Raw genomic sequence first — 26,138 nt, 5'->3', positions numbered from 1 at the left:
TTTTATACTTGAATGCATTTTGATTGCTTCTCTTTGAATATACAGAGGTGACATTTTCTCAAATACTTGATGTTTTACCTAATGGTGAAATGAATAAAAAATTAAAAATAATTGATGTATTATTAAATTTTAAACTTGCCCTTTAGTAAATTATAAATTATGTTAAAAGAAGTATCAAAAGTATATTTTTTATTGTTGCTTTGCTAGAATCTCTGTTAAATTTTAAGCAGAATATAATTTATTCTTATTGTTAATTTAATAATAATAAATATTATATATAATATATTTATATAATAAATATTATTAAAATAAATTAATAATTTAAGTAGAAATTATAACTATATTTTATAGAGGAAAATAACACATACATTTTGGAAATCTATAATCATTTTGAGTAAGGTATTGTAGTGCATTTGAAATGATTTTACTAGTTTCCTGAGAGATTAGAAGCAATTGCATCATCCTTCAATTTATTATTGCATCTTTATTTTGTTTTATTCAATTTTTACTGCCCATTTTTTAAAAACCTACATTGTGGAGAAGTTGGCCAGTATATATACTATGCTAATACTTCCAAAGACCTTTTCCCTGACAGTATTATATGTGGACAATAAAATCACATGACACTCTTGTGTCAGGGGGCTAGAGAGTATTTTTGTGGGGTTAAATGAAAGAATTTATATTTTTGCAGTATATATTTGTGATAAGGAAAATGAAAGTAAAGCATAAAGGGATAGATTATGTATTGGAATTTGTGATTTTTATCCTTGAATGTGAATGCTATTCCTGATAAGACTTACCAGCTCTTATACTTTTTCATGTGAGAAATGTACTCACATGAATTAGAGAAAGCAAACAGAAAAAGTCTATACTACTTTTTATCCTTTTAGTGGGATTACTTTCCTTCTGTTAACTAGGATTTGAACAATTCTCTAAATTGTATATGAAGATTTTAAAAATCTTACATTGTTTGTACTCTTCTACTTACAGTTGCAATATTGAAAGTTCTTTTGATAACAAGTACGAATTTTTACTCCAGTCACATATTTTTAAAAGCAGTACCTACACTTTACTAGTCTTAACTATTCTATGGTAGTGTTAATTGTCATACTGTCAGACATCACCTGTAAACTGTTTTTAAACATAATTTTATAATTGCATTTCTGTTTTAAATCTAAAATTTTTTTCATAACACATTTTTAATATAACAGTGGGAGTGTTATATTCTAATATTTCCTCCCATAAAACTAAAATCAGGCAGAATTCTGACAGCTTGGATTTTACTAGAGTTACCATTTGTTTTTTTAAATGACAACTTTTTTTTTAAGATTTATTTATTTATTTATACAAGCACTGGGTACAGTCAGAAGCGCGGGAGGGTGAGAGAATTCACCAGAGCCAGAACAAGGAACAGAACAGGCAGACTGACAAAGAAGTACACTGCTGAGGGGAGCAGCGGGCGGCAGGAGAGGTCTGCGCGCCATGTGAGATACTCGCCCTGCGGCCGGGGAGCAGATGGGGATCAAACCGGCGCTGCAGAGGCTGTGGGCAGCTTCGCAAACCAGCACTCAACCGCTGCGCCACTGGGGTGGCCCTAGAGTTACCATTTTTATAGCATCATTTAATTTGGAATATAAATCAGTGAATGGAAGTGGAGTGATACATAACTCAGGGTTTTTAGAATGAACTGTTGATGTGAAGCTTTGACACCTTTCTGTTGGTGAAGTTGTATCATCAACAATGATTCAAACAGTGCCTTCCCTAGCATCATTTTTTCTTCTAAAGTACAAATATACCATGTTAAATATTTCATCATCAGTAGTATGTCTTAGTGCTTTGTTATAAAACAAATAACATTCTAAGATTTCTCTTCAGGGGTTCTATCTAGAACTGTTATGTAATTATAGTTATCTAGTATCATTATTTGTAAGACAAAATGTTTAAAGTGATTATAGTCATTCTTTAAAGAATTTTAATAAGAATCAAGAGTTTGGCTAATTCTTAACATCAAAGGTATTAATAAAATAATATGTCAGGATGATGAAATCAATTATTTCCATGTAGGAATACCTAATCTCAAATAATAATTATAGTAAAAGTAATAAGCATATATGTCTTCTCTGTTAGTAAAACACACATGAAAAATAACAAACTAAAATAAATAAAATTGTGCATTCACAAACAAATAAAACTCCATTGACGATAAATCAGGTAAAATAGTGTGAAAAAATGAGCTAGTATAGTTCAACAGTAAGGTCATGGGATAATTACTTTACATTTATATTATTATATACATGTATAAAATAAGAATGTATATAGAAACAGTCCTCTTTTATTCCTGGTAAAATAACAATTACCTAATAGTTTAGAGTTAAAAATGCTAATAACATTCACATTTACATTTAGATTTACACTTTACAAACATAAGTGTCTTATGGCATATTTATAACCTTTTTATAGGGCCTTAGCAATATAATAAGTCATGTGACCCATATTTTAGGAAAGAAAACATGTCAAAACTCCTTCCCAATGTTATATGTGCCTTTAATTTACTTTTGAAGATTTCATTCGTTTTTTTCCTCCTTCCTGAAAGAAGAAAGATGAAAGATTTGTGTTTTAGAATTACAGGATTGAAGTTTTTAAAAATATTTTGTTTTCTGTCCACCCCTCTACATGTTACATGTGTAGCACATATTCACCAATCAAGTATAGACTGTTGTCTGCATGTCTCCAGAGTGGAGAAATGGGCTCTACTTTATGTGATGAGTTTGGATTGGTTTGGACTGTTTTAAGTCTTTCTAATTGTGTCTTTCTATATTATTTTCACAGCAACAAAAATAGATTTTTCGTAGTATCAAATAAAATGACTCATCAAAACTACCATTACTGGAAGAAAATACTAAAAGACTACTTACTGTGTCTCATTTTTAAAACACGGACCTTAATTTTTAATCATTAAAAAGTGTTATTTCATAAAGCTTTCACCCCCAAGTCAAAGTTTTCGCTGATGATTTTTCCACAGTATTAGCACAGCTTATATATTAGTTTATGTCACTTATATGATACATAAAATACTGTTTCTCTATAAGTGAACCACTTAATCTTGTATTCTGGATTTTATTTAGAGTTACCTTTAATAAGAGTTTTGCCATCATTTCAGAGTTGTGACTCAGCAAACTATATCAAAACATTAAAAGTATAACAAACAATTTAATCTGATGATTCAAAAAATGCTTTATTGTAATCATATGGTATAGAGCTATCATCTGGTTTTCTGAACTCTACTATAAATTAGTTTGTAAAAGGCTAATTAATAGGTCAATTAATAAGACATGAGGGAATTTACTGTGATTATAATGTGCAATCATTAGTACCTTTTTATCATTCAGTCAATATTTGTTGAGTAGCTACTCATTGCAAGGCTTGGTGCTAGGAGCTGTGTTGATTACTGAAGAGTATGCATAACTTCTTCCAGCAGAGTAAAATCTGTAAAAGTAGAACTCTTTCCTTATCTTTGGGAATTTATAGAAAATATGCTGTATAATAGTATTTTCTACACATAATATTTGGACTACTGTTATACATACATTAAGAAAATTATTACCTAATCTGGCTTTGAACATGAAAATATGTTCATTAGATTAATTCCACTCTACAAAAAAGTCTTTAGGGAAGCACATTATGAATTTCACAAAACAAGGATATTAATTCTCACTCCATTCATGTTTCTTTTAACTACTCTATGGAAAGGTTATTTTTTTGTCCTACACATCTATCTTAAATTTATAAGATGTTCATTTAATATGCTATGTATATCTTCAGTCATATGTAGAGTTAATTTTTTATGTACTGTGAGATATCTTCCTGAGAAGTTGTCATAAAGTATATCTTTCTACATATATACGTCTGTAATACAAAATTGTAATCATTAAATATAGTGAAGAAAGGTAAAATAGGAAAAAAACTAATAATGCAGCTCACTGATTTCAGAAATTTTATTATATACTCAAATTTAAATCTATAAAAACAGCTTAGCACAAAGTTTGAAAGAAATCCATCTTATTTTAACTCATGTAATTGTTATGTATGAGTTTGATTTGCTTAATTTAATTTGTTAAATTTTATTTTATTGAAAAGTTTAAAAATAGGTTTCCCAGTAAAGCTAAGAACCGAAAATGCATTTTCAGAAGTTTCTTAATTACATATTCTTCAGATCTAATCTGAGTATCAGTTATGTCTGTAGGATATAATATGTAGTTGCTTGTCTAAAGGTTTTTCTTAACACAAAATTGTTCATTTATTTTTTTGCTTAAAGAAGCTGTGATTAGATTTTGGAATTGTAGTAATACTCATTAAAACATAGAGCATTCATGATATATTATAAATAAGTTCAACTGGAAAATTAACTTTATGAAGAAATGCTGAAAAATATTTGTACATATATATATATGCATACATATATGATGTATAAATAGACATAGGTAAATATAAAAGTAAACATAAATACATATATACACACGCTACAATTAGTTAACCTGAGAACTTTGATGGGACTGCATTATGTATGTTTCCCCCAATTTTAGAGAATTTCTAACAGAGTTCCTTCCCAATTTCAGTTATTAGTAATTCAAGTTCAGATTTGAGTTAACATTAACTTAGAAAAAGGCAGCTAGACAAATTTCCCTAAGAGTTGACAATACTAAAACTTTCTAACATTATAGAATCAGTGACCAAGGATAGTAAGCATTTTGAAATACACTCAGGATTAAAATGTAAAGCATTTATTGCTCATGTACTCATACATTTATTGGATTCTTTCATATAATACCCATCCCTTTCACAAGGTACTGAAGTTTTCACATTACAGTGTTGACTTTATTCCTGTGGTATCATATTGCCTTGATTATGATTTTTTAAAAAGATTTATTTGGGGGTACAGGCCAGAGACACAGGAAGGTGAGAGGATTCACCAGAGACAGAGCGGGGAGCAAAACAGGCAGATTGATGGAAATACACTGCTGACAGGAGCAGTGTGCGAGACAGGAGAGGTCTGCTTCGCCATGTGGATATCTCCCTGGCTCGCTGGGAATTGAACCTGTGCTGCTGCAGAGGCTGCAGGCAGTTTCACAGCGCTGTGCTCAACCCGCTATGTCACTGGGGAGGCCCAAAGTATGATTTTTAAGATTTATTTTATTTATGCATACATGAACTTGGGTGTAAGCCAGAGGTGTGGGGGTTGAGAGGATTCACTAGAGACAAAGTGGGGAGCAGAACACGCAGATTGACTGAAATACACTGCTGAGGGGAGTAGCAGGCGAGTCAGGAGAGGCCTGCTGTACCATGTGGTTTAGCTCCCTGGCCAGGGATCAAACTCATGCCTCAGTGATTGGCAATAGCATGATAACACAGAGACTTTAACCCCTGCACCACTAGGGATGCCCCTGATTATGTTTTTTTTTGGAGGTGTTAGCAATCTTATTTTTTAATTTGTGTAATTATAATATTTGCAGTAACTTGTTATGCCACCACATTAATTTTGAAGTGGCAAAATTCAAAGCAAAAGAAAAAAAGGTTATGTTTATTTGATTATTTTATATTAGCTGCATATTCCTTAATTCTCCATTTCTCTCTTTTATGCAGAGATACCTACCTGTTGACACTGTAGAATCTGGTGTCCACCCAATATACTTTTGCAGCACTCACTATATTGAAATGCTGCTGAAGGCTGAGGTGCCGCTTGTTTTTTCAGCTTTTCACATGTCTGGTTTTACACCATCACAGGTAATCCATGGGGACTAACACTTATTCAACTCTCAAATCTCAGTGTCTTCAAAGGAAATTGCATTCTCTTTAAATATAGAAAAAACATTGAAACTGATAATATCATTTATGTAAGTATTCATACCTTTGTGTATGTTTAAATCTTCAACTGACAGCTTTCCCCCTGAGGGCTAATATGTCAGTTTACTTTATAGTAGATCCCAGGCATACACAGATTTTGAGTTCAATTTGAATTATTCGAAGGCATGGACTTTCTGAAAACCTTTGACATGTGTGGACATTAATGAAATTAATAATAATAAGGGTAATGTAAGGATTAAGTTATGTGACTGATGGCAAGAATTCTTATTAGCACTGAATGTCTCCTGTGTGCTGGAACTCCTATGTTGTTGGAATCTGGAATGTTGACTCATTTTCTTGGGCCTGAACTTGTACAGTGGGCTACATGTGTGGTGACCTGCAGTGGCCATAGGGGTCTCTCTCCTGTGCATAGTCATTCCTAATGGTGCAGATGTGCATTGTTTCTCATTATGTCACAGTCAGACTCAAATGGATATTTTATTTATTTTTTTTAAGATTTATTTATTTATTTATACAAGCACTGGATACAGTCAGAAGCACGGGAGGGTGAGAGAATTCACCGAGCCAGAGCGGGGAGCAGAGCAGGCAGAAGGACTGAAGTACACTGCTGAGGGGAGCAGTGGGCGGCAGGAGAGGTCTGCACGCCATGTGGGACCCTCCTCTGTTGGCCAGGGAGCAGGTGGGGATCTAACCCGCACTGCAGAGGCTGCGGGCAGCTTTGCAACCCAGCGCTCAACCACTGCGCCACCGGGGAGGCCCTCAAATGGATATTTTACAGGTTAAAGCATTTTTCTATTTTTAGGTTAAATCTTTAGAATGGAGACCCAGAAATTAGAAATGGTTAATCAAAATATATGAATACTTTTAAAGCTCTTGATGCGTATTATCAGATCACTTTCACTTATTTTTAATCTTCTAGCAGAAATGAGGAATATCTATTCTTCTGTTCAACAATTTTTAAAACTACTAAATTGATAGGCCAAAATTGCTTCTCTTTTTAAAAATCTGTGGGTTTTTCTTTTTTTAACATTGGCAAAATTGATTATAAGTCCATGCTTTGTTAACTAGTTGAATCTTACCCCTATCTTAGTGTGTTTCTCACCGATACATGATACATATTCTTTAATTGTAACCCTATTCCCAAATCTCTACAATTACTGAGTAACATTTTACATATTTACTATTATAATTTATTGACTGTTTACTTATATACTATTGGGTTTTTATTTATTTACTATTATTTACTGATGTATTTTACTCATAACTTAGATTTATATTAATGTTGGGTAAGAATTTATCATTTGCTTCCTAAAAGCCCCTAAAAGGTATATTTATCTATTTCTACCTACTGGTTGGTTCTTTTATGTACATTTTAATTTAGTTTTGCGCATTCAAATTGGACACTTAAATTTGTATGAAATTTAAGATTACTGTATATGTTAAATTATAAATTACTTTAAGAAAGTTTTGGCCTTGCTGTATTTAGTCTTCCTGTTATAATAACATAAATTTTCCCATAATTTTCTTTCTATCAAATTTTACTAAAATTTTATAGTTTTTTTCCTCCATATAGGTATCACATGTCATTGCAGACATTTCTAATTAGTGTAACTTGAGATCTCTTTTTCAAATTTATTTTCTCTTTGGTTATTGTTAATAATTAGTAAAGTCACTGGCTGTTTTATGTCCATTAGGCTACACTTTTTTTTCTAGATTTGTGTTAATGGTTTTTCTCCAACTTTCTGATAATACACTTCAATTCTGCTTTTTTATTCACTTGTATGCAGTTTTGTAATAATTCTAAATAATAATGCCTTACTAATTTTAGACTTAAATTGTAGGGAAATCATCCTGTATTTCACTATTGAGTGGTTGGTATTTATTGTAGAATATCATCGATTGTTATGCTATATAAGAATCCTTCTAGGGGCCTCCCCGGTGTTGCAGTGGTTGAGCGCTGGGTTGCGAAGCTGCCCGCAGCCTCTGCAGCACCGGTTCGATCCCTGGCTGCTCCCCGGCCACCGGAGGAGGGTTCCACATGACGCGCAGACCTCTCCTGCCGCCCGCTGCTCCCCTCAGCAGTGTACTTCAGTCCTTCTGCCTGCTCTGCTCCCCGCTCTGGCTCTGGTGAATTCTCTCACCCTCCCGTGCTTCTGACTGTACCCCGTGCTTATATAAATAAATAAAAATAAAAATAAATCTTTAAAAGTAAAAGAATCCGTCTAGTCTATGTATAGTATTCATTGAATTTTTTTTTCTTTCTTTTTACTCCAGTGAGAATGTTTAATTTTGTCAAGTTCTTTTATGGTTAAGATTATGTTGATCTCAGGGCTTAGTTGACCTGTTTGTAACATATTGATAGATTTCTTAATTGTAAACTATCTTTAGATTCCCTTGGATTTTCCCTACTTGGAATATTTTTATTATACACAGTTCTTCTTGAGATTTTAGTTTTGCTTTTATACTTATTTTGAGGAACATTTATGTCATTTATATTTACTTGTATTGACTTTCATCACATGTTGAGTTTTAAATTTCCTGAAGTAAGGGATTGTATATAGTGAGAATTAACATTCTTCTTGGCCAATTCTAGCTCTTACTATGTATATACCTAAAACAATTTAGGAATTTTGAATCACAAAATATTTAATCCTGGTCAGAATTCTAGCTGTTCAATTATTTACTATCAACTCAATAATCTATTCTTTTTATTCTTCTAAAAATTTAAGCCAAGCAGCAATATGTTCCTGGGAGTTCCTTTTCCGGTCTAGTCTTGATTATTACAACCTATATTGACTAATAGGATGAATCATTTATTAGTTCCTAACATATATCCTTTAATTTAAAATGGTTTATCAAAGACTAGGAAAATCAGGTTCTCATATCAGTTTGGCTGCTTCTTGTCAGTTTGGCACCTCTTTATTAACTTGATTTAGCTGTCATTATGATATTGCATAAATGTAGCAGATTGGTTTGATAAAAATCGCTGCATTATTTCTGAGCAGTAATGTTACTATGTTTCTTAAATTATCTAATATAAAAATGCCATTTTAATGGCTCCCTAAGTGAGCTAATTATTCTGTGCCTTAAAAAGTATATATCATTGCTTTGTTGATATTGTTTGTCATTTTATTGCTAATTATAAAATTGAAAACAACTTTTAACTAAGTAGGTATATGTGGTAAAGTAATTACTTGGATACAAATTTTGTATTTCAAAGCTTATTCATTTTGATCTAATTAGGAGCAGTGCTTTTTGAAGTGTATTTATAGACACTAAGGGACTGGTTGATTAATGAAGGATTTCTGGCAGGTTGCTAAATAAAATAAATACACAGATCTCTAGAGTAAAAAAGAGCTCAACAAGAATATGAAAAAGTTAAATGTAGTTATATTTTTGTTAATTAGAGTTTTTTAAGAGCAACTGAGATTCGAAAGATAATAGAAAAGCAAATACATTCTTTAAAAAAATGAACAGAAAATCACATGGTCTGATTAACTTTTTCACCAATTTTTTCATTTGTTAAAATCTTTTGTTATCATGTTTTATTTGCTTTCGTGACTTAGGAAATATCTCATATCTTTAAGGGTTTATTTCTTGTAATTCCTTGGATCATCATTTGTATACCATTGATTATTATCCTGTACTGTGTCAATATATGAATAATATCGATAATCCTCTGAATGTGCTCTAGAAAACAATTCTATTTTTTAAATTTCCTGTTTCTTTTTCTACCATCATGAAAGCAAGATTAAAGAAAATTAGTATCCTTTCATATTTTGTGACAATGTTTTCTAAAAATGTGAAAGTATACAATGCAAAGCAGAATGTCAAAGACTGGAATGCCCCTTGTTAAAAGTCATATTCATAAATTGGTATGGACTCTTCCTCTCTTCATGTTGCTGATACTGTTACTAAAATGATACCTTCTCCCTCCCCATGACCCATTCTTACTCTGCGGGTGCTTACCCTTGAATGTCCAAATGGAAACTCTTAATCATCTGCAAGGATATGATTCAACTTTGATGTAGTATACTGTTTCTATATGTTCTTTTAGTGGAAAAAAAGTTTATTTTGCAAATTAGTTATTTTTCTCCTTATCTTCTCATTAGTTGAAGCTCCTTAAGGTATATGTGCTTGACTTATCTTAAGGTTCTTTCAATGTCTTATACTGTCTGGCCTAGAAGTGCAACAAACAATACTTTTTTTTTTCAAATAGTGACTCTTTGGAGTGTGTAAAGTGTATAAAGAAAGTGTGTATATATGCACAAAGATTTTTTTTTAAATTTTTGTTAAAGATTTATTTATTCATGTATACAAGGACCTGGGCACAGGCTAGATGAGCGGGAGGATGAGAGGATTCACCAGAGACAGAGTAGGAAACAGAACAGGCAGACTGACCGAAACACACTGTTGAGGGTAGCAGCAGGCAAGACAGGAGAGGTCTGCCATGCCATGTGGGCATCTCCCCGGCCTGCTAGGATGGAACTGGTGCTGCAGAGGCTGCAGACAGCCTCACAGCGCTGCGCTCAACCTCCTGAGCCACCAGGGAGGCCCAAAGATACTTTTATGATACTGTTTATAGTATAAAAAAACTGGAAATAAGAAAATGTCTATGATTAGGGTTTTGGTGGACTAAATTATGGTTCATGCACAATGGAGTTCTATGCAGTTGTAAAAACAAAAGAGAACTATTTTTTATATTGCCATATACTTTTATTAAGTAGAAAAAGGTGGAGAAGAAAGGATGTATAGTTTGTTACATTTATATAAAAAAGGGTAGGAATACAAGTACAAATGTGTTTATATTAAAAGCATGAAAGTATGTACCATAAGTGATTGAAGGAATGAACAGATGGACAGAATATACTTTGCTTTGTATTTTTACTTTGAAATCACTTAAATATTTTATATAAGTGGATGCACATAACCAACAAAATTCATTCTGCACCTCCAAATATAAAATCAAACTAAATGAAATGAATTTAGTAGTTCCCAGTTGATGGTATTATGTCATGAAGAACCCTAGAAAGCTCAACAATTTGACTGTACATGCCTACTGATATGTCATCTAAAGATAAAGAAAATAGCAAAACACTACCGTTTTAATAATACTGCTTGTGGTAGTGTTGGTATTGTAAATCTGAGATTGCCATTTTTATGTGGTAAATGAAATATTACTTTGATGCCATTGATAACTGAGATTTTCAGTGTGTTTTAAAACAAACACAGATATAACTTATTCAATGTATGATGCATTTTATCTCAAAAGTTTAAAAGAGGGGAACCTATAGAGGAAAATGGGCTTGAAATAGATCATCAATCAAATTTGTAAGCTTTGATTAATCTGGTTCATTTCCTGTTTTCTCCCTTTTAAATGTATTTGAAAAAATCTATACTAAAAATATAAAAGAAAGTATGTGTCATATCTATTTGGACATATCCTGTTTCCTTGTCCTTTTAGAATTCCAGCCTGTCAGCTGATTTGCAGATCGTATTTTATAAAGATAAGTTATTTGCTTCAGGATTTAAAACAATGATTGATAATTTTATTCCAGGGAAATAGTGTTTTGGAATTCGCTCACAATTTAATAATCCCAAAGTATCTTGCACATATGATAACAATAGCAGATCTACTTTCTGCCAAATGAAGAGGGTTATATATTTAAAAGTGTAAGTCTTCCCTTTAAATATAGGTACCATGAAATCAAGGATTTGTCTTTTGTTCACTTAGAAATTATAAGAATGCTTTTGTATATTAAATTATTAAATATATCAATAATTATTTGCTAAATGAATAATATTTGTATCTTTGTAATAGAACAACATTTATATAGCTATTTATACATTTTCTTCATGCTTTCAGTTTATAATCTCTCATTTCCTTCTGAAATTCCATGTGTAGCAAGTTGGAATAATAATCAAAGTGGGACTAATTATCTCTACATGAAATTTTAACTTCAGATCTATTTGTTTGCATCTTATAAACTTGCCAGGTTTTAAAGTCAAAGTGAGTTCATTGATCAATAGTTTCATAGTATTCAACTTGTAGAATGTTAAGGCCAGCTAGGAAGAAGGTGGACATAATCTGGGACTCGTTTATCTACTTATTAGTCACCCCTGAAACACAATTGAATGTAAACGACTTTCTCTGACTACGGGGATCATTTGTATTCATTTCTATTCTTCATTTGTTTTTCCTTCTTCATTCATCCGGAGACTCTAACTTTGATTAACATAGCATGGCCATAAGTTGATTGACATTAATAGCTGTAGCAAAGAACAGAGACAGAGAGAACCCTGGCAGCAGTGCATTAAGGGAATTGAAATTATTGCTTCTAGTCAAGGAAGTATTGACTACTTCAGCCTCTCTAGTGAAGTAAGAGCATGAGATATTTTCTCTCCATTCCAGTAGAGCCATGCTACATGGGTATTTTGTGGGCAATGGAAATTTGGTAATTGACTGCTTGCTAACCTATCCTCCCAGTCAGGATCTGGGAGAAAAATTCTGTTAGTGCCAAGTGAACAGTAAATTTGAGACTAAAGGAAATTAAATATACCCTGCCTATTGACAAATACTCTATGAGAAGAGTTGGGGCCATAGTAACAGAACATATTTGTAAAGGAAAATACTGTACCTGATAACAGAATTACTGTCAGAAAGCAATATTTGATCAGTTATTGTTGGTATTATCAATAATAAAATAGAAATAGGACCAGAGGATTAGATAAAAATATATGCACATAATGGCTGAAATTAAAAGCTTAGTGGTGGACATGGGAGTAATGTATAGAAAATAAAAATTCAAAGATACCATTTGGTATGGCATGAACTGTGTTCCTCAAAAGATTCATATATTCAGGTCCTAACCCCCTTAGTATCTTGAATGTGACTATATTTGGAAAGAGGTTCCTTAAAGGGGTAACTAAGTTAAAATGAGGTCATATTCCACTGTGACTGGTATCCTTATAAAAAGAAGAAATTTGAACACAGACATGCACAGAGGAAAGACTATAATAAATAGGGTGAAGGCTAACATCTACAAGCCAATGATAGAGTCCTCAGAAGAAACCAACACTACTGATACCTTGATCATGGAATTCCCCAGAATTGTGAGACAATAAATTTCTTCTTAAGTTACCTATTCTGTCATGCATTTTTATGGCAGTCCTAACAAATTTATATACCGTGTTAAAAGCAGTTTAAAAAGGTCCAAATTCAAGTCCCCAAAGTGTGAATCAGAGATAACAAATCTTAGAAACTAAGAATCTGTTTTAAAAGATAGAGCAAAAAACCACAAAAACTTTATCTTCTATATCTATGATAGTTAGATAATCCACATCTGTCCCCATTCCCTCTTTTCCTATCCTCTTCACCCCTCCCCAAAAAAAAAACCCATAAAATTATAGGAGTAGTTCAATAAAAGATACCTCAATGGAAATTTGTTAATCATAAATAAAAATTAAAATATTGGAAAATAATGTCTTTTTTTTTTTAGATTTATTTATTTATACAAGCACTGGGTACAGTCAGAAGCACGGGAGGGTGAGAGAATTCACCAGAGACAGAGTGGGGAACAGAACAGGCAGACTGAGGAAACACACTGCTGAGGGGAGCAGCGAGCACAGCAGGAGAGGTCTGCGCACCATGTGGGACACTCACCGGTGGCCAGGGATCGAACAGGCGCTGCAGAAGCTGCGGGCAGCTTCGCAGCCCAGCCCTCAACCGCTGAGCCACCAGGGGAGGCCCTGGAAAATATCTTTTAGGAATAGGGTATAGAGTATAATGAATGGGGCTGCTTATAACAACAAATTTATTGTCTTAAGAGCTCTGGAGGACAGAAGTCCAGAATCAAGTGTTAGCAAGTCTAGGTTCCTTTTTAAAGACTCAGGTAAAGGACTGTTCAGTGTCTCTTTCCTAGCTTCTGTAACCGTAGGTGCTTCTTGGCTGATAGGTGCACTCCAGTCCTCTGTCTTCACATGACATTGTTCATGTTTATCTTTTCACAATCTTCTCTCTTTGTCTATTTCTATGTACAGATTTACCCTTTATATATGGTTATCAGTCATACTGAAATAGGGCTCACCCAAATGGCATCTGTTTCTAAATAATGTCACATTCACAGGTATTGGGGATTAGGACTTTGACATATTTGGAGGAAAAGGTGGGAGACATCATTTTACCCATAATGCTAATACACAAACATGTTAACAATGTTAATGTCTGTGTCACAGTTATTTCTTTTTTTCTTAAACTTCTGTTTTTTGCACAGTGAGCATACATTGCTTTTGTAATCTCAACAAGTGTTTTTCAAACTAAGGTAATCTTTATGAAAGTCCCATTTTTTAATTATTGTCTATATTAGCTCCCAGTCTTAAGTAATTCTGTTTGTTTGAAATTATTCTCTGATTCAGCTAGAGTCCATTTGCATTAATGTAACATATAGCAAGCTGTCATTGCATAATTATACATCTGTGATTATAGGTAGGATAGAAAAAAATTCCATCTTTGAATTAAAATAATCTCTTAGCTTTTGTTATCTGTTCAGAGCAGACAGGTGTTTTGGGTAAGAGGAGGATAATATAAAGAAGGCATTAGCAATAGGTGTATGGATAGAGTGAATACTATCAGGTACTTCCTAAGTCTTGAGTTCCAAGGCCATGTAGTTTTTTTTCATGTATTCAGCAAAAAGGTGAAGGATCTCTATTAGGCTTGTGTACAAAATGTCTAATTTAAATGCTAAGCTCTTCATTGTTTTTTGTGTTACTAGTTAACTGTGTTTCAAAAGCAATAAGGTTATCCTAGCTTTCTAATGAACTGACTCTTTTTTCCCCCTCCTAGATATGTCTGCAATGGATAACTCAGTGTTTTTGGAATTATTTAGATTGGATAGAAATTTGCCATTATATTGCTACTTGTGTTTTCCTTGGTCCTGATTATCAAGTGTATATCTGTATAGCTATCTTCAAACATCTACAGCAAGACATTTTACAGCACACTCAGACTCAAGATCTTCAGGTTTTCCTAAAAGTAAGTCTTTTTATATTTAGGGCGAAATGTTGGGTGAGAGTTAATAACTGACTTGACTGGTTGCTTAATGGCAGATACTTTCCTATACACTATCCAATTATAAATACAACCTTTTTTTTTAATTTTTTTAAACTCTTTTATTTATTTATTGTTTGTTTATTTATTTATACAAGCACTGGGTACAGTCAGAAGTGGGAGGGTGAGAGAATTCACCAGAGCCAGAGCGGGGAGCAGAGCAGGCAGAAGGACTGAAATACACTGCTGAGGGGAGCAGCGGGTGGCAGGAGAGGTCTGCGGGCCATGTGGGACCCTCCTCCAGTGGCCGGGGAGCATCAGGGGATCGAACAGGTGCTGCAGAGGCTGCGGGTAACTTCGCAACCCAGCGCTCAACCGCTGCGCCACCGGGGAGGCCCTATAAATACAACCTTGAGAGGTAAGTACTATTATCATTCTCATTTTAGCAATAGGGAAATTGAATTAAGTCAGTTGCCCAGGATTATGCTACTGGAATATGGTGGAACTGAGATATGAAGTTAAGTTTATAGATCCAAAACTTGTTTTAACCAGAATGCAATGTCAAAAAATTATTTATATTATTTGGCTAATAAAATTCATATAAAGGTTTGATACTTTTTAAAATATTAAATGTAATTTCCTATAGTTTCTTAATCTACATTTTTCTACCCTTCCAATTATTTTAGGAGTTTTCCATGAGAGAATGTTCTACCATCTAATTTTTAAAAATCACTGCTATATAAAAGTTAGTATTTGAAATAAGAGACAGTTGTTTGCTTTCTCACTTGCTGTAATTTGACTTGAAGCTCTGGACTTCAAGAAATACTTAATACTTAATTTTTGATGGAAATACAACTGTTTTAAGTTAAAACCAGCATTTGCCACTTGCTAGATTTTTTCAAGGTCAACTAATAATTTCATGTAAATAAATTCTATCTATATTTTTTACCATTAGATATGTGTCAGAGCAATTTTCCATTTACTGATGATTTAATGTAAATAAATGCCATGATTTAAAGTACCAAACTATTGAGCAATTTTTTTTTTATTGAGCAATTTTTTAATTGAAGTAACATTGACTTATCACCGTGTATATGATTTAGGGGTATAAGATCACACTTTTCAGGGGTATGTTAGCACACTATACCCATAGTCAAGACACTGAAGGTCCACTGCCCCCCTCCCTATTTTGAACTCCCCTCTCACTCTCTTGCTCAGGGAGCCTCAGTTCTGCAGTCAGATTTCTCAGGTTTGCTAGTTTGGTTTTATCTGCCCTTTGTTTTGTTTCTGTATATTCCACATACAAGTGACACTATTCTGTATTTGTCTTTCTCCTTCCAACTAATTTTTGGTTAGCATAATGTCCTACAGTTCCATCATGTATTCACAAATGGCAAAAGTTTATCTTTTTTATAGTTGAGTAGCATGCTATCATGTATATATGCGACTTCTTACTCTACTTGTCTGTCCTTAGGCATTGAGGTTATTTACATAACTTGGGTGTTATAAATAGTATTGCAGTGGACATAGGAGTGCATATACCCCTTTGAATTAGTGTTTTGTATTTTTTGCATAGATACCTAGGAGTAGAATTGCTGGATCATATGGTACATCTATTTTTAATATTTTGAGAAATCTCCATACTGTTTTACACAGGGACTAAAGCAGTCTACTTTCCCACTAACGGAATACTGTTTCTCCACTTTTTCACCAACATTTGTTGTTTCTGGCCTTTCTGATATGGGCTGACTTGCAGGGGTGATTAGGTATCTCATTGTCATTTTATTAGCATTTTCCTGATAAGTATGGCGTGAGCATTTTTTCATGTGCCTATTTGCTACCAATATGTCTCTGGAGAATTGTTTGTTTAGTCCGTCTGCCCATTTACTAATTGGGTGGTTTTCTTTTTCTTAAGTTGTATACTCAACAAAAGTAGATTTGGGTATCAGACCCTTGCAGATGTAGGGTGTGCATTTAATTCATTCCAGTTGGTATGGAGCTTTTTTTTTTTTTAAGATTTATTTATTTGTTTGTTTGTTTGTTTGTTTATTTATTTATGTATACAAGCACTGGGTACAGTCAGAAGCGCGGGAGGGCGAGAGAACTCACCAGAGCCAGACCAGGGAGCAGAACAGGCAGAAGGACCAAAGTACACTGCTGAGGGGAGCAGTGGGTGGCAGGAGAGGTCTGCGCGCCGTGTGGGACCCTCGCCCTGGGGCTGGGGATTGAACTGGTGTTACAGAGGCTGTGGGCAGCTTCGCAGCCCAGCGCTCAACCTCTGCACCACCGGGGAGGCCCGGTATGGAGCTTTTTTGTTTTTGTGATAGTTTCTTTCACTGTGCAGAAGCTTTTTAGTTTAATGAACCACCTTAGATTATCCTCATGGAATAGAAGCAAGGAACTTCCTCTGACGCCGGCTTCCCTCTGAGTACCTATCAAGTATTTTTATTTCATCAATATTGAATTCAAAATGTCTCAGACTTCCTACATTTATCACTAGAATTTTAATCTTAGAAACATTCTGAATGAAAAAGTATGCCAAGACAATAATAATTGTACATGTAAAAGGAAAACCTAGGTGGGAAAAAAAGATCTGCAAGAGATAATTTAGAAAACAGGCATGGTTAGGCCAAAATATGTGTTCTTTATTGATAATAGTCATTTTCATTAGCTACTGTGGTCAGATATAATGGCTAGGGTACTATTCAAAGTAATTCTCTAATCTCTTGTCCCACTTTAGTTTCTTTTACAGTGTTTGTTCACTGCTTAAATATATATATTTAATATATATTTAATAAATATATGTATTTAACATATATATAATAAATATATATTTAATCTAGACGCATTGTCTACTATATATATATTGTCAGTCTTCTCTAATATAATGTGTTAGCTTCATGAGAATTTTGATTTTTGTCTATTTAATTTACTGATGCCTCAAACATTGCCTAACACATAGTTGGTGCTAGGTACATATTTGTTGATAGAATGAAGAATGTACATAAGTAGAAAGGACTAGGTGAATTAATTTAGTTTTATTCACATTAAATAACATACATTATTACAGTCTTCAAAAGCTTGTCATTTAAGGATGCCTTTTATTTCATCATCTTTAAATCTGATTAATGTTGCTGATTATTGCAGTTTCATGTCTACCTTGACTAATGTTGGGGAAAAACAATGTAATAGGTCTTGCAAATGATGACCTCTTTAAATGTGTCCCAAACTCTGTTCTGCTTTGGGCATAATGCTATTAATTTAACATTAAAGATTTTCTAAATGAGAGGAAAAAAGATTATCTTTACTACTTAAATTCTATTTAAATTCCTGAAATTTTAATTGAATTGGTTTAAATCCAAACTAAGAACATGTTGGCAAAGAATTATGTAAGCACTTGCCTTAGAACTAACCTTACCTCTTCTGATGTTTGCATTCATCTGAGGGATTAGGAAAAATGCCTTTCTAATACTGTGACTTCACTTTATTTTATTTTTATTTTTTCAGCAGGTAAGGGTCCAGTTCAGTGATGTCTTTTGATGGGCAGTTATTTTTATTATGAGATAAATTTCAGTGTGATTTATGTAAATTTGTGTTTACAAACCTCTTTGACTATTAGGCCCTGTTGTAATCTCTTTTGTAAAGTATATAAATATATGAACACCATTTTTCACTTATTCACATATTAACTAATAATACAATTTTATTTAATGAAATAATTTTTATTCTTTTTTCCCTCAGATCACCCAAGTCAGGAATAGATATATGACATTTTAATTTCTCATTCAACTGTAGTTTATAGGGATTAATCTTAGAAATTACATTTTCTAGCTTCTGATCCAAAATCTCAAATACATGCTAAAAGAAAAAAGAACTGTCGGGCCTCCCCAGTGGCACAGCAGTTGAGCGCTGGGTTGCGAGGCTGCCCGCAGCCTCTGCAGCACCAGTTTGATCCCTGGCCTCCGGGCGAGGGTCCCACATGGTGTGCAGACTTCTCCTGCCGCCCGCTGCTCCCCTCAGCAGTGTACTTTGTCAGTCTGCCTGCTCTGCTCTCCGCTCTGACTCTGCTGAATTCTCTCACCCTCCTGTACTTCTGACTGTACCTAGTGCTTGTATAAATAAATAAATAAATCTTAAAAAAAAAAAATTCCCTGGCAAAATTAAAAAGAAAAAAGAAAAAAACTGTCAATATTTCTCCCTATAACTACCTACCACAGCCATAAAAATATTCTTATAGGTTATAAATTATTCCTTGAAGCTACATATTTAATAATTGGTCCTATTACAAAGTAATAGAACAGAGATTTTTCATCATGTATATACTTTTCATCATGTATATTTCATATATTTATGTGGACTTTCTTTGATTTTTGAAGAATGGGCCCATACTTTTTAGATGAAAGATATTGAATCCTATTATAAATAAGTTCAAATCATCACACCCAATTGAGTTATTTTGCAAAATATTGAAAAACCACAAGCATATAATGTTTTCAACTATTATAAATTGTCCTGAGACACTTCATATAATGAAATGATTCCAGAAGATTGGAAATACGCATTTTTTTCCAGGATTAAGTTTTCCGTTTTGACAAAGAGTGATATGAAATAAGCATTGCTGAAGGAATAAAAATCTGTCTGAACATATAAATTAGGAAGAAATCAGTCCATTTGTATTCATTTTGATTTAGGCTCAATGTTTAAATCAAGTAATTGAGAATCTAGACTCATTGTTTCCATTTCTGGTAGTTCACCGAATAGTTCTTCATGATCAATATATTAAAAAGAAGACTTGTAATTTCTTAGATCAGAAGGTGGCAAACACTTTCAGGCAGTCCGGGCTTACTAAAAACATGTTTATGTTTTCTCTTTGAATTTAACTACTAGAATATTAAATTAGGTAAACATCATACATATAAGTTGATTTCAGGAACGTATTATCTGAGTTTTTCACAATGTCCTTGTAGACAAAACAGAAATGTGGGTTGGATAATAGAGCATCTACATGCTTTATTCCCACACTTTGATTGTAATAGAGTGTACTAAGCTAGAATTCAACTTCTGAAGGTATGCTGAAGAACTTTGGCTGTGGACCTGAACATTTTATCTGAGATAGATGATAGTTCAGAATATCTTAGGCATCAAACTTCTGGATAGAAAAACATCGAACAAAGTAAATATTCTCAAATATCTCAGCATGCTTGAAATTGTATTTTTTTTTTAGTGGAGTTATACACACACACACACACACACACACGTATATTTAATGATAGTTTAATAGTACTTCAGAAAACCTTCTGTTCTGTCGATTGGCTATATTGCATTCCTCTCTAGCATACTAATAGGCTGGCAGGGATCTTGGTTTTAGTTTGTGAATTCAGCCTGGGAACAAGCTTCACTGAAAAGCCAGACTAAGAAAAATTGTCTTCCAGTGAAAATCAGGCTTAATTAAAATGCTTCAACTAAATTCTGCATATTATGGCAAAATCAATTTATAATTATGAAAAAAAATCAGATTAATTTCAACCCAATCAGAAAATTGTCAAGAGGAATTTTGTTTTTGTTGCTATTGCAGCTGTTTTTATGGGAACATGTTGACAGGAAGATCAGACTGAGAAAAGCCAATTGAATACTAAGCTTTTAAAAGACAGAAGTATGCATAATATTAGAAATACTTTACTATCTGAGGGAATAGATAAATACTCAGTATTTTGTCAACTCTCCAATGTAAATAGGTTTTCTGCATTGTCCTTATATAACTAGAGTGTCCGTGAATTCATATTCTGACTCCATCACTGTATAAGTCTTGGGCATGTTGTTTAACTTCTCTAAGCCTCAACTTCCTTCACTATGTAAGTAGGGGGTGAATTAATACCTGCTTCTTAAAATTATTGAAGAATTAAATGAAATGATACCTGTAAAGTACTTCTAGAAAATTATTTGGCTCACAGCAAGTGCTTCCAAAAACAAAACAACTTAGCAGTTACTTGAATTTCTGTATCCCTGTCCATCCATTGCCCATCCTTCTCCTGTTCTTTCTTTAAGAAAAAGATATGTAAAGAACACAATAAAGGAAATAGGGTTTTCTTCTGAGGCTACAGCTAGACTATGTACTTTTACTCTTCTATTTTTTTTACTTTGATTTAATATGCTCTTTATTTTTTTAGTTATATATTTTTTACATCATTTTTCATTTTTAAACAATGTTTGCTTCCCTCCGCCCCCCAGGTGTAGTCCCCATAGAATTTCCTTCACCAATGCACCCGTGCACCATCACCACAGTCCCCTGTGCTTCTCCCTCCCTCCCTCCCTCCCTCCCTCCCTCCCTCCAGTACTCTTCTTTTTTTTTTCCAGCCTCTGTGATATATATATTTTGCAATATCTTGCATATAAATGCCATCTCTAGGAATACTCTCTTACATTGTATCTGATCTAGGCCTGTTCTCTCATTTATCCAGCCAAGATTGATTCATCTCTCTAGTCATCACACATGCCTAGGAACCCCTCACCTGAGTTGAAAATTTTAGCCATTCTATATAGAACCCCAAACTCTATTTGTCTGAATCAAATCCTATGCTTTTTCTAGTATACCAAATTGTGCTTTATTGAATAGGTCGATTACTTTTAAATGAGAGTATTTAGTGGACCTTCTGTTTTAATATTCTCAGTAGTAAAAGAAAACCAGTAGATTCATATATGAAACTTCTATATACAAAGAAGAAAGAGAACCTGTATTTTATGTCCTATCATAATACAGAATAAACACACAGTATGGTGGTTCAGAATGGTAATTTTTAATGTTTTTTTATAATTCAATATTTGAAACCCAGAATTAATGAGAGTGCAAGACATTGAAGGCACACTGGTTGAAAAACTATTGGGTATAAAAAGAAAATGCAGTGTCCTTAAAGTGAACTCTAACACATTAACTGCTCTAATGGTCACTGTTTTTAAAAAATAAACTTTTCTTATACATATAAAAATAAAATTTATTAATTAAAAAAAATAAATAAATAAATAAATAAAAATAAAAAAATAAATAAAAAAAAACATGCCCAATCCAAAAAAAAAATAAATAAATAAACTTTTCTTAACAAAAAAATGCATTTTTATATAAAATGGAATAGTTTAACATTTATATAATTATATATATGCCTATTTAAAGTGTGAGGGAATTTATATTTTTATACAGAGTTCAATAGACTTAGTTCTTTAAATGAAATGAGGAAATGATCTTTCATAACTTGAATAATAAGCTGTCAGTCTAAATGATCATATTTACAAAGAAAAGATACCCACTGAAAAAGTAATTAAGAACATTTAGGATAAAATAAAAAACATTCTACTTTGTAAACAGTAAGTGGAATTCAGAGATTCTAGATTTTATTCAGAGCTAACATTGCATGCAAATTTTAAATAATGAACTACATCATTTAAAAACATGCTTTTTAAAATGAATATTTAATTTTTATTTTATGAAATCAGACCTTAATAGCCTTATTGCTCTCTTTATGGGTGTCTCTTCAGTGTATACATCAGGGTATTTTCTCTTTATTTTAAAATTAATGTCCAAAATAAAAGTCATAATTTCAAAAAATACACTCTAAGGAAAAAATATTTTTAAAACAATATCCAGAGTTACCCATAAGTAGGTCTTATTTTTAAATTGTACAATAATTAAAAATAGATTTTACCTTTTTTTTTTGCCCAGAAAGATTAGAAGTTTTTTTCAAATATTATCATCCTATTGTAATTTACATTTAATGACAATAAACATTCCTTTATATATCAATGCATACGTACTAAAACAATTTTTTTGTGGCATCGGGTTTTTATTCTCTTATTAGAATAACACATTACTGTAATTCCTCTCCAATTTAGGTATACTTTTGGTGAAGAGGTGTTCATAAAATCACACATAATTTGAATAAAGAGAATAGATGGTCGTGTTAGTTCCTTGGCTGTAACAGGCAACTGTTTAAAGTGAATTCTTGAACAGTAAGCTAGATTGGTCTTACTTTGATCTTATTTTCTTCCACAAAGAACAAAGTAAAATATTTTTTATAGTAGAAAAAAATTACAAGGCCAAATATTTTTGTTATTCATGAGATGAACATCTTCCCTTTGAAACAGTTGCTTATACAGAAAACTGGAGAAAAGGTCTCTCATAGCAGTTAAATTTAGACATCAACCTGTCTCATTCACCAATGTGTCTTCATTATATAGCCAAAAACCTTGCTAATAATAATGGAATGAATGAGCTGATGAATAAAAAAATGAAAGAGTGGATAACATCACAATTTTAAAATTAGGGAGTTCAAATTTTTATTTTGGCAGGTATTAGCTCTAGTCTTAATGGTGTAAGTATTATGAAGCAGTAACATTTAATTTCTCTAGTGATAATCTCAAACTCATAGATCAGTAAATTTTTTAAGTACCAACTAATTTTTCCCTCAAATCATCTGATTTAAGGTAATGCATGGCAAAATAAGTGTAACATTCTCCCAAGTTATTTGAACATTGTAAAGTATTGTTAACCTATAAGTAACCAGTGACACCTGAGTTCTTATTGAGCATTGTTGGATGTGTTCCTAGCTACCCTACCTTGATGTCTCCCATGTATAAATAGCCTCTAACAAAATATCTGCACATGATAATATACATGTATTTATTCTTTTAAAATTGTTTTTTATTTTTGTTACAAATGGATGTCCCTACTGTTTTTATTATTAAGTGCCTCGTTAGGGATACTATTAAAATTCAAATTGGTACAGACATGCATAGTACCGACACAGTGAATTGCAAGCTGTTGAAGTCTTTATGAACAATAGCTATAGAACAGAAATTTCTTGTATTATTATAGTACCCTTTGATAGGTAAGGTTTAGGGTCTTTACAAATTGCAAATGTAAACAATCATTTTATAATTAAAAGTTTTATATACAAAATATTAAGAAGAGTTCATTATATAGGAATTTTTGTTAGCTATAAAAGCACTTTTGGTTTTGAAAACAAACAACCTTCTGTAATAGGGACATGATTTCATCTTATCAAATACATACACAGCCTACTAAATAAAAAGCAATTGTACTCTACTAGTAAATATAAACCCTGTCTGTAGCTAAAAAAAAGACATCAACTATCTAAAATTGAGTAATATAGGATTGTATGTCTTTACTCATGAGACTAAAGATAAGCAAATGAATTTCTCTTTTTATTTTTTGACAGGAAGAAGCACTGCATGGCTTTCGAGTGAGTGATTACTTAGAATACATGGAAATTTTGGAGCAAAACTACCGACCAGTGCTGCTAAGAGACATGAGGAACATTAGAGTGCAAAGCACATAGGTCATAGAAAGCACAGCTTTACTTTTAAAAGAAATAAAGAGCTTGATTATCCACAACAAAGGAATTGTGTCCATAACAATATGCTTTGTGAGATCAACTGTATAATGTTATTTGTAGTATTATGTAAATATATTCAAATAGGTATTAGCTCAATTTGACATGAAGTAAATTCATTTTTTCAGATTTATTGTTTTGTAAAGTTGTTTTAGAATCAGATCTAGCTTACTAATTATTCCTTATATTTAAGAAGTAGTCTCAACCAACATTTCCTTGACCAGGTGATTAAATATCTTTTTCCAATAAGTTTGGAAAGATACAGCAATACTGTACATAATCATTTGACTAGCCAAAGATAGTCATAGGAACAAGGCAAAGACAACTGTTTTCTTCACTTTTGGTGTCGGTACATATAAAGGAAAATAGAGAAAACCACAAACTGCATATATTATATGTGGAGGAACAAATGATGGCAAGTGGTAGAAAAAGTGTTATCCTGTGACATAATTGTTTTTCTTGGAATTACTTTTGATACCTATTATCAACTTATAATAATTTTTCATTTGAAACATAATCTTTACATGGTTCATTTAAAAGATAGATTGGTTATTTCATACTGATAATCATTTGACTCTCATTTGTTACGCATTTTCCTTATTGATAGATTTGATTTATTCTGATCTTGAAAACGTTAAGGAGTCTAGCTTTCTAAATTATTTTAAATAACAGTATTGTTTCTGTTTTATTTAAATAGAAGTTTGCTTAATAAGATTAATGTAATATGTAAGAGTCTATTTTCTTATAGCTGTCACATTTAATATAGGAAAGATAATACACAAATGATTTTTCAATCAGCACTTTTAGCATAGTTTTTAAATTTTGGGTAGAGGTCATTTGTATTGTTCATATTTGGTATAAATCAACCACTAAAAGCCATTTCGAATGTTTTTTCCCCAGTAAAAAATGGCTCATCTACAAACTCATTTTTACTTTAGTATGATGAAACAACTTGTACCATATAGTTTGTAGTTTTGTGATATTTAGGCTGTTGAAACATAAACCTTCAAAAATCAGATTTTATGCTGTGAATACCAATAATAACTCATCAGTAATGGTGTTCCTAAAGGGCATTGGAAAAGTTGAGAAAAGAAATAAGACCAAGTTAATTTGACATATTATTCACTTTAGCTCTGGCTGACATGAGAGAACCTGTGTGACCCAAAACACAAATCTTTGCCAACATTCAAATTTAATTTTGAGCAGCTTTCCCACAGAATCTGTATGTGTTTATGGTCCCATTTTTTCATATTCAGTTCTTGGGTTATTGTTTTTGGTCCTAAAAAACTTGAAACTTTCTTTTTAGAAGCTCTCTTGCTAATTAGAAATACAAATGGAGAAGCAACTATAACTTAATTTTATAATATTTGTTGGTGATTTTGATTGGAGACTGAAGTAATATCTAGAAAATAACAGTGACATTTTGGGAAAAAGGCTTCTAGTGGAGCCAAAGAGTTTTTGTTTTCACTTCATAAATAAGAAACGTCATATGAAAATAACCTAGCAATTTGTTTGGTGAATTAAAGTGTTAAATATGGTGGTTTGTATAGCTACCATCGTGATTTTTTTTAGCTTTTAATTTTAAGAATACTTTTTTTTTGTTTGTTTTATTACTTTTTTTTTTTTTTAATTTATTTATTTATTTGTTTGTTTTTGTTTATACATGCACTGGGTACAGTCAGAAGCGCGGGAGGGTGAGAGAATTCACCAGAGCCAGAGCGGGGAGCAGAGCAGGCAGAAGGACCGAAGTACACTGCAGAGGGGAGCAGCGGGCGGCAGGAGAGGTCTGCACGCCATGTGGGATTCTCCTCCGGTGGCCGGAGAGCAGC

At 32.7% G+C, this 26,138-nt stretch overlaps 1 protein-coding gene across 2 annotated transcripts in view; it reads left to right on the top strand.

Moving 5' to 3' along the window:
- Positions 1-24,847, top strand: part of TBC1D32 (TBC1 domain family member 32) — a 170,609-nt gene extending 145,762 nt beyond the window's left edge. The window contains exons 31-33 of one of the 2 annotated variants that reach the window (XM_037520316.2): positions 5,641-5,781; positions 14,705-14,893; positions 24,136-24,847. In XM_037520316.2, coding sequence (XP_037376213.1) covers positions 5,641-5,781; positions 14,705-14,893; positions 24,136-24,255 — 450 coding nt within the window. In that variant the 3' untranslated portion in view covers positions 24,256-24,847. The remainder of the gene's footprint in view (positions 1-5,640; positions 5,782-14,704; positions 14,894-24,135) is intronic. The other variant, XM_037520315.2, reaches the window with a different exon arrangement.
- The last annotated feature ends 1,291 nt before the right edge of the window (positions 24,848-26,138 follow it).

The sequence above is a fragment of the Talpa occidentalis genome, unplaced genomic scaffold (assembly GCF_014898055.3).
Source record: "Talpa occidentalis isolate TD23 unplaced genomic scaffold, MPIMG_talOcc4v2.1 talOcc4.2, whole genome shotgun sequence".
NCBI lineage: Eukaryota > Metazoa > Chordata > Mammalia > Eulipotyphla > Talpidae > Talpa > Talpa occidentalis.
The sequence above is the reverse complement of the archived record's forward strand: the minus strand, read 5'-3'. Positions and strand labels throughout refer to the sequence as shown.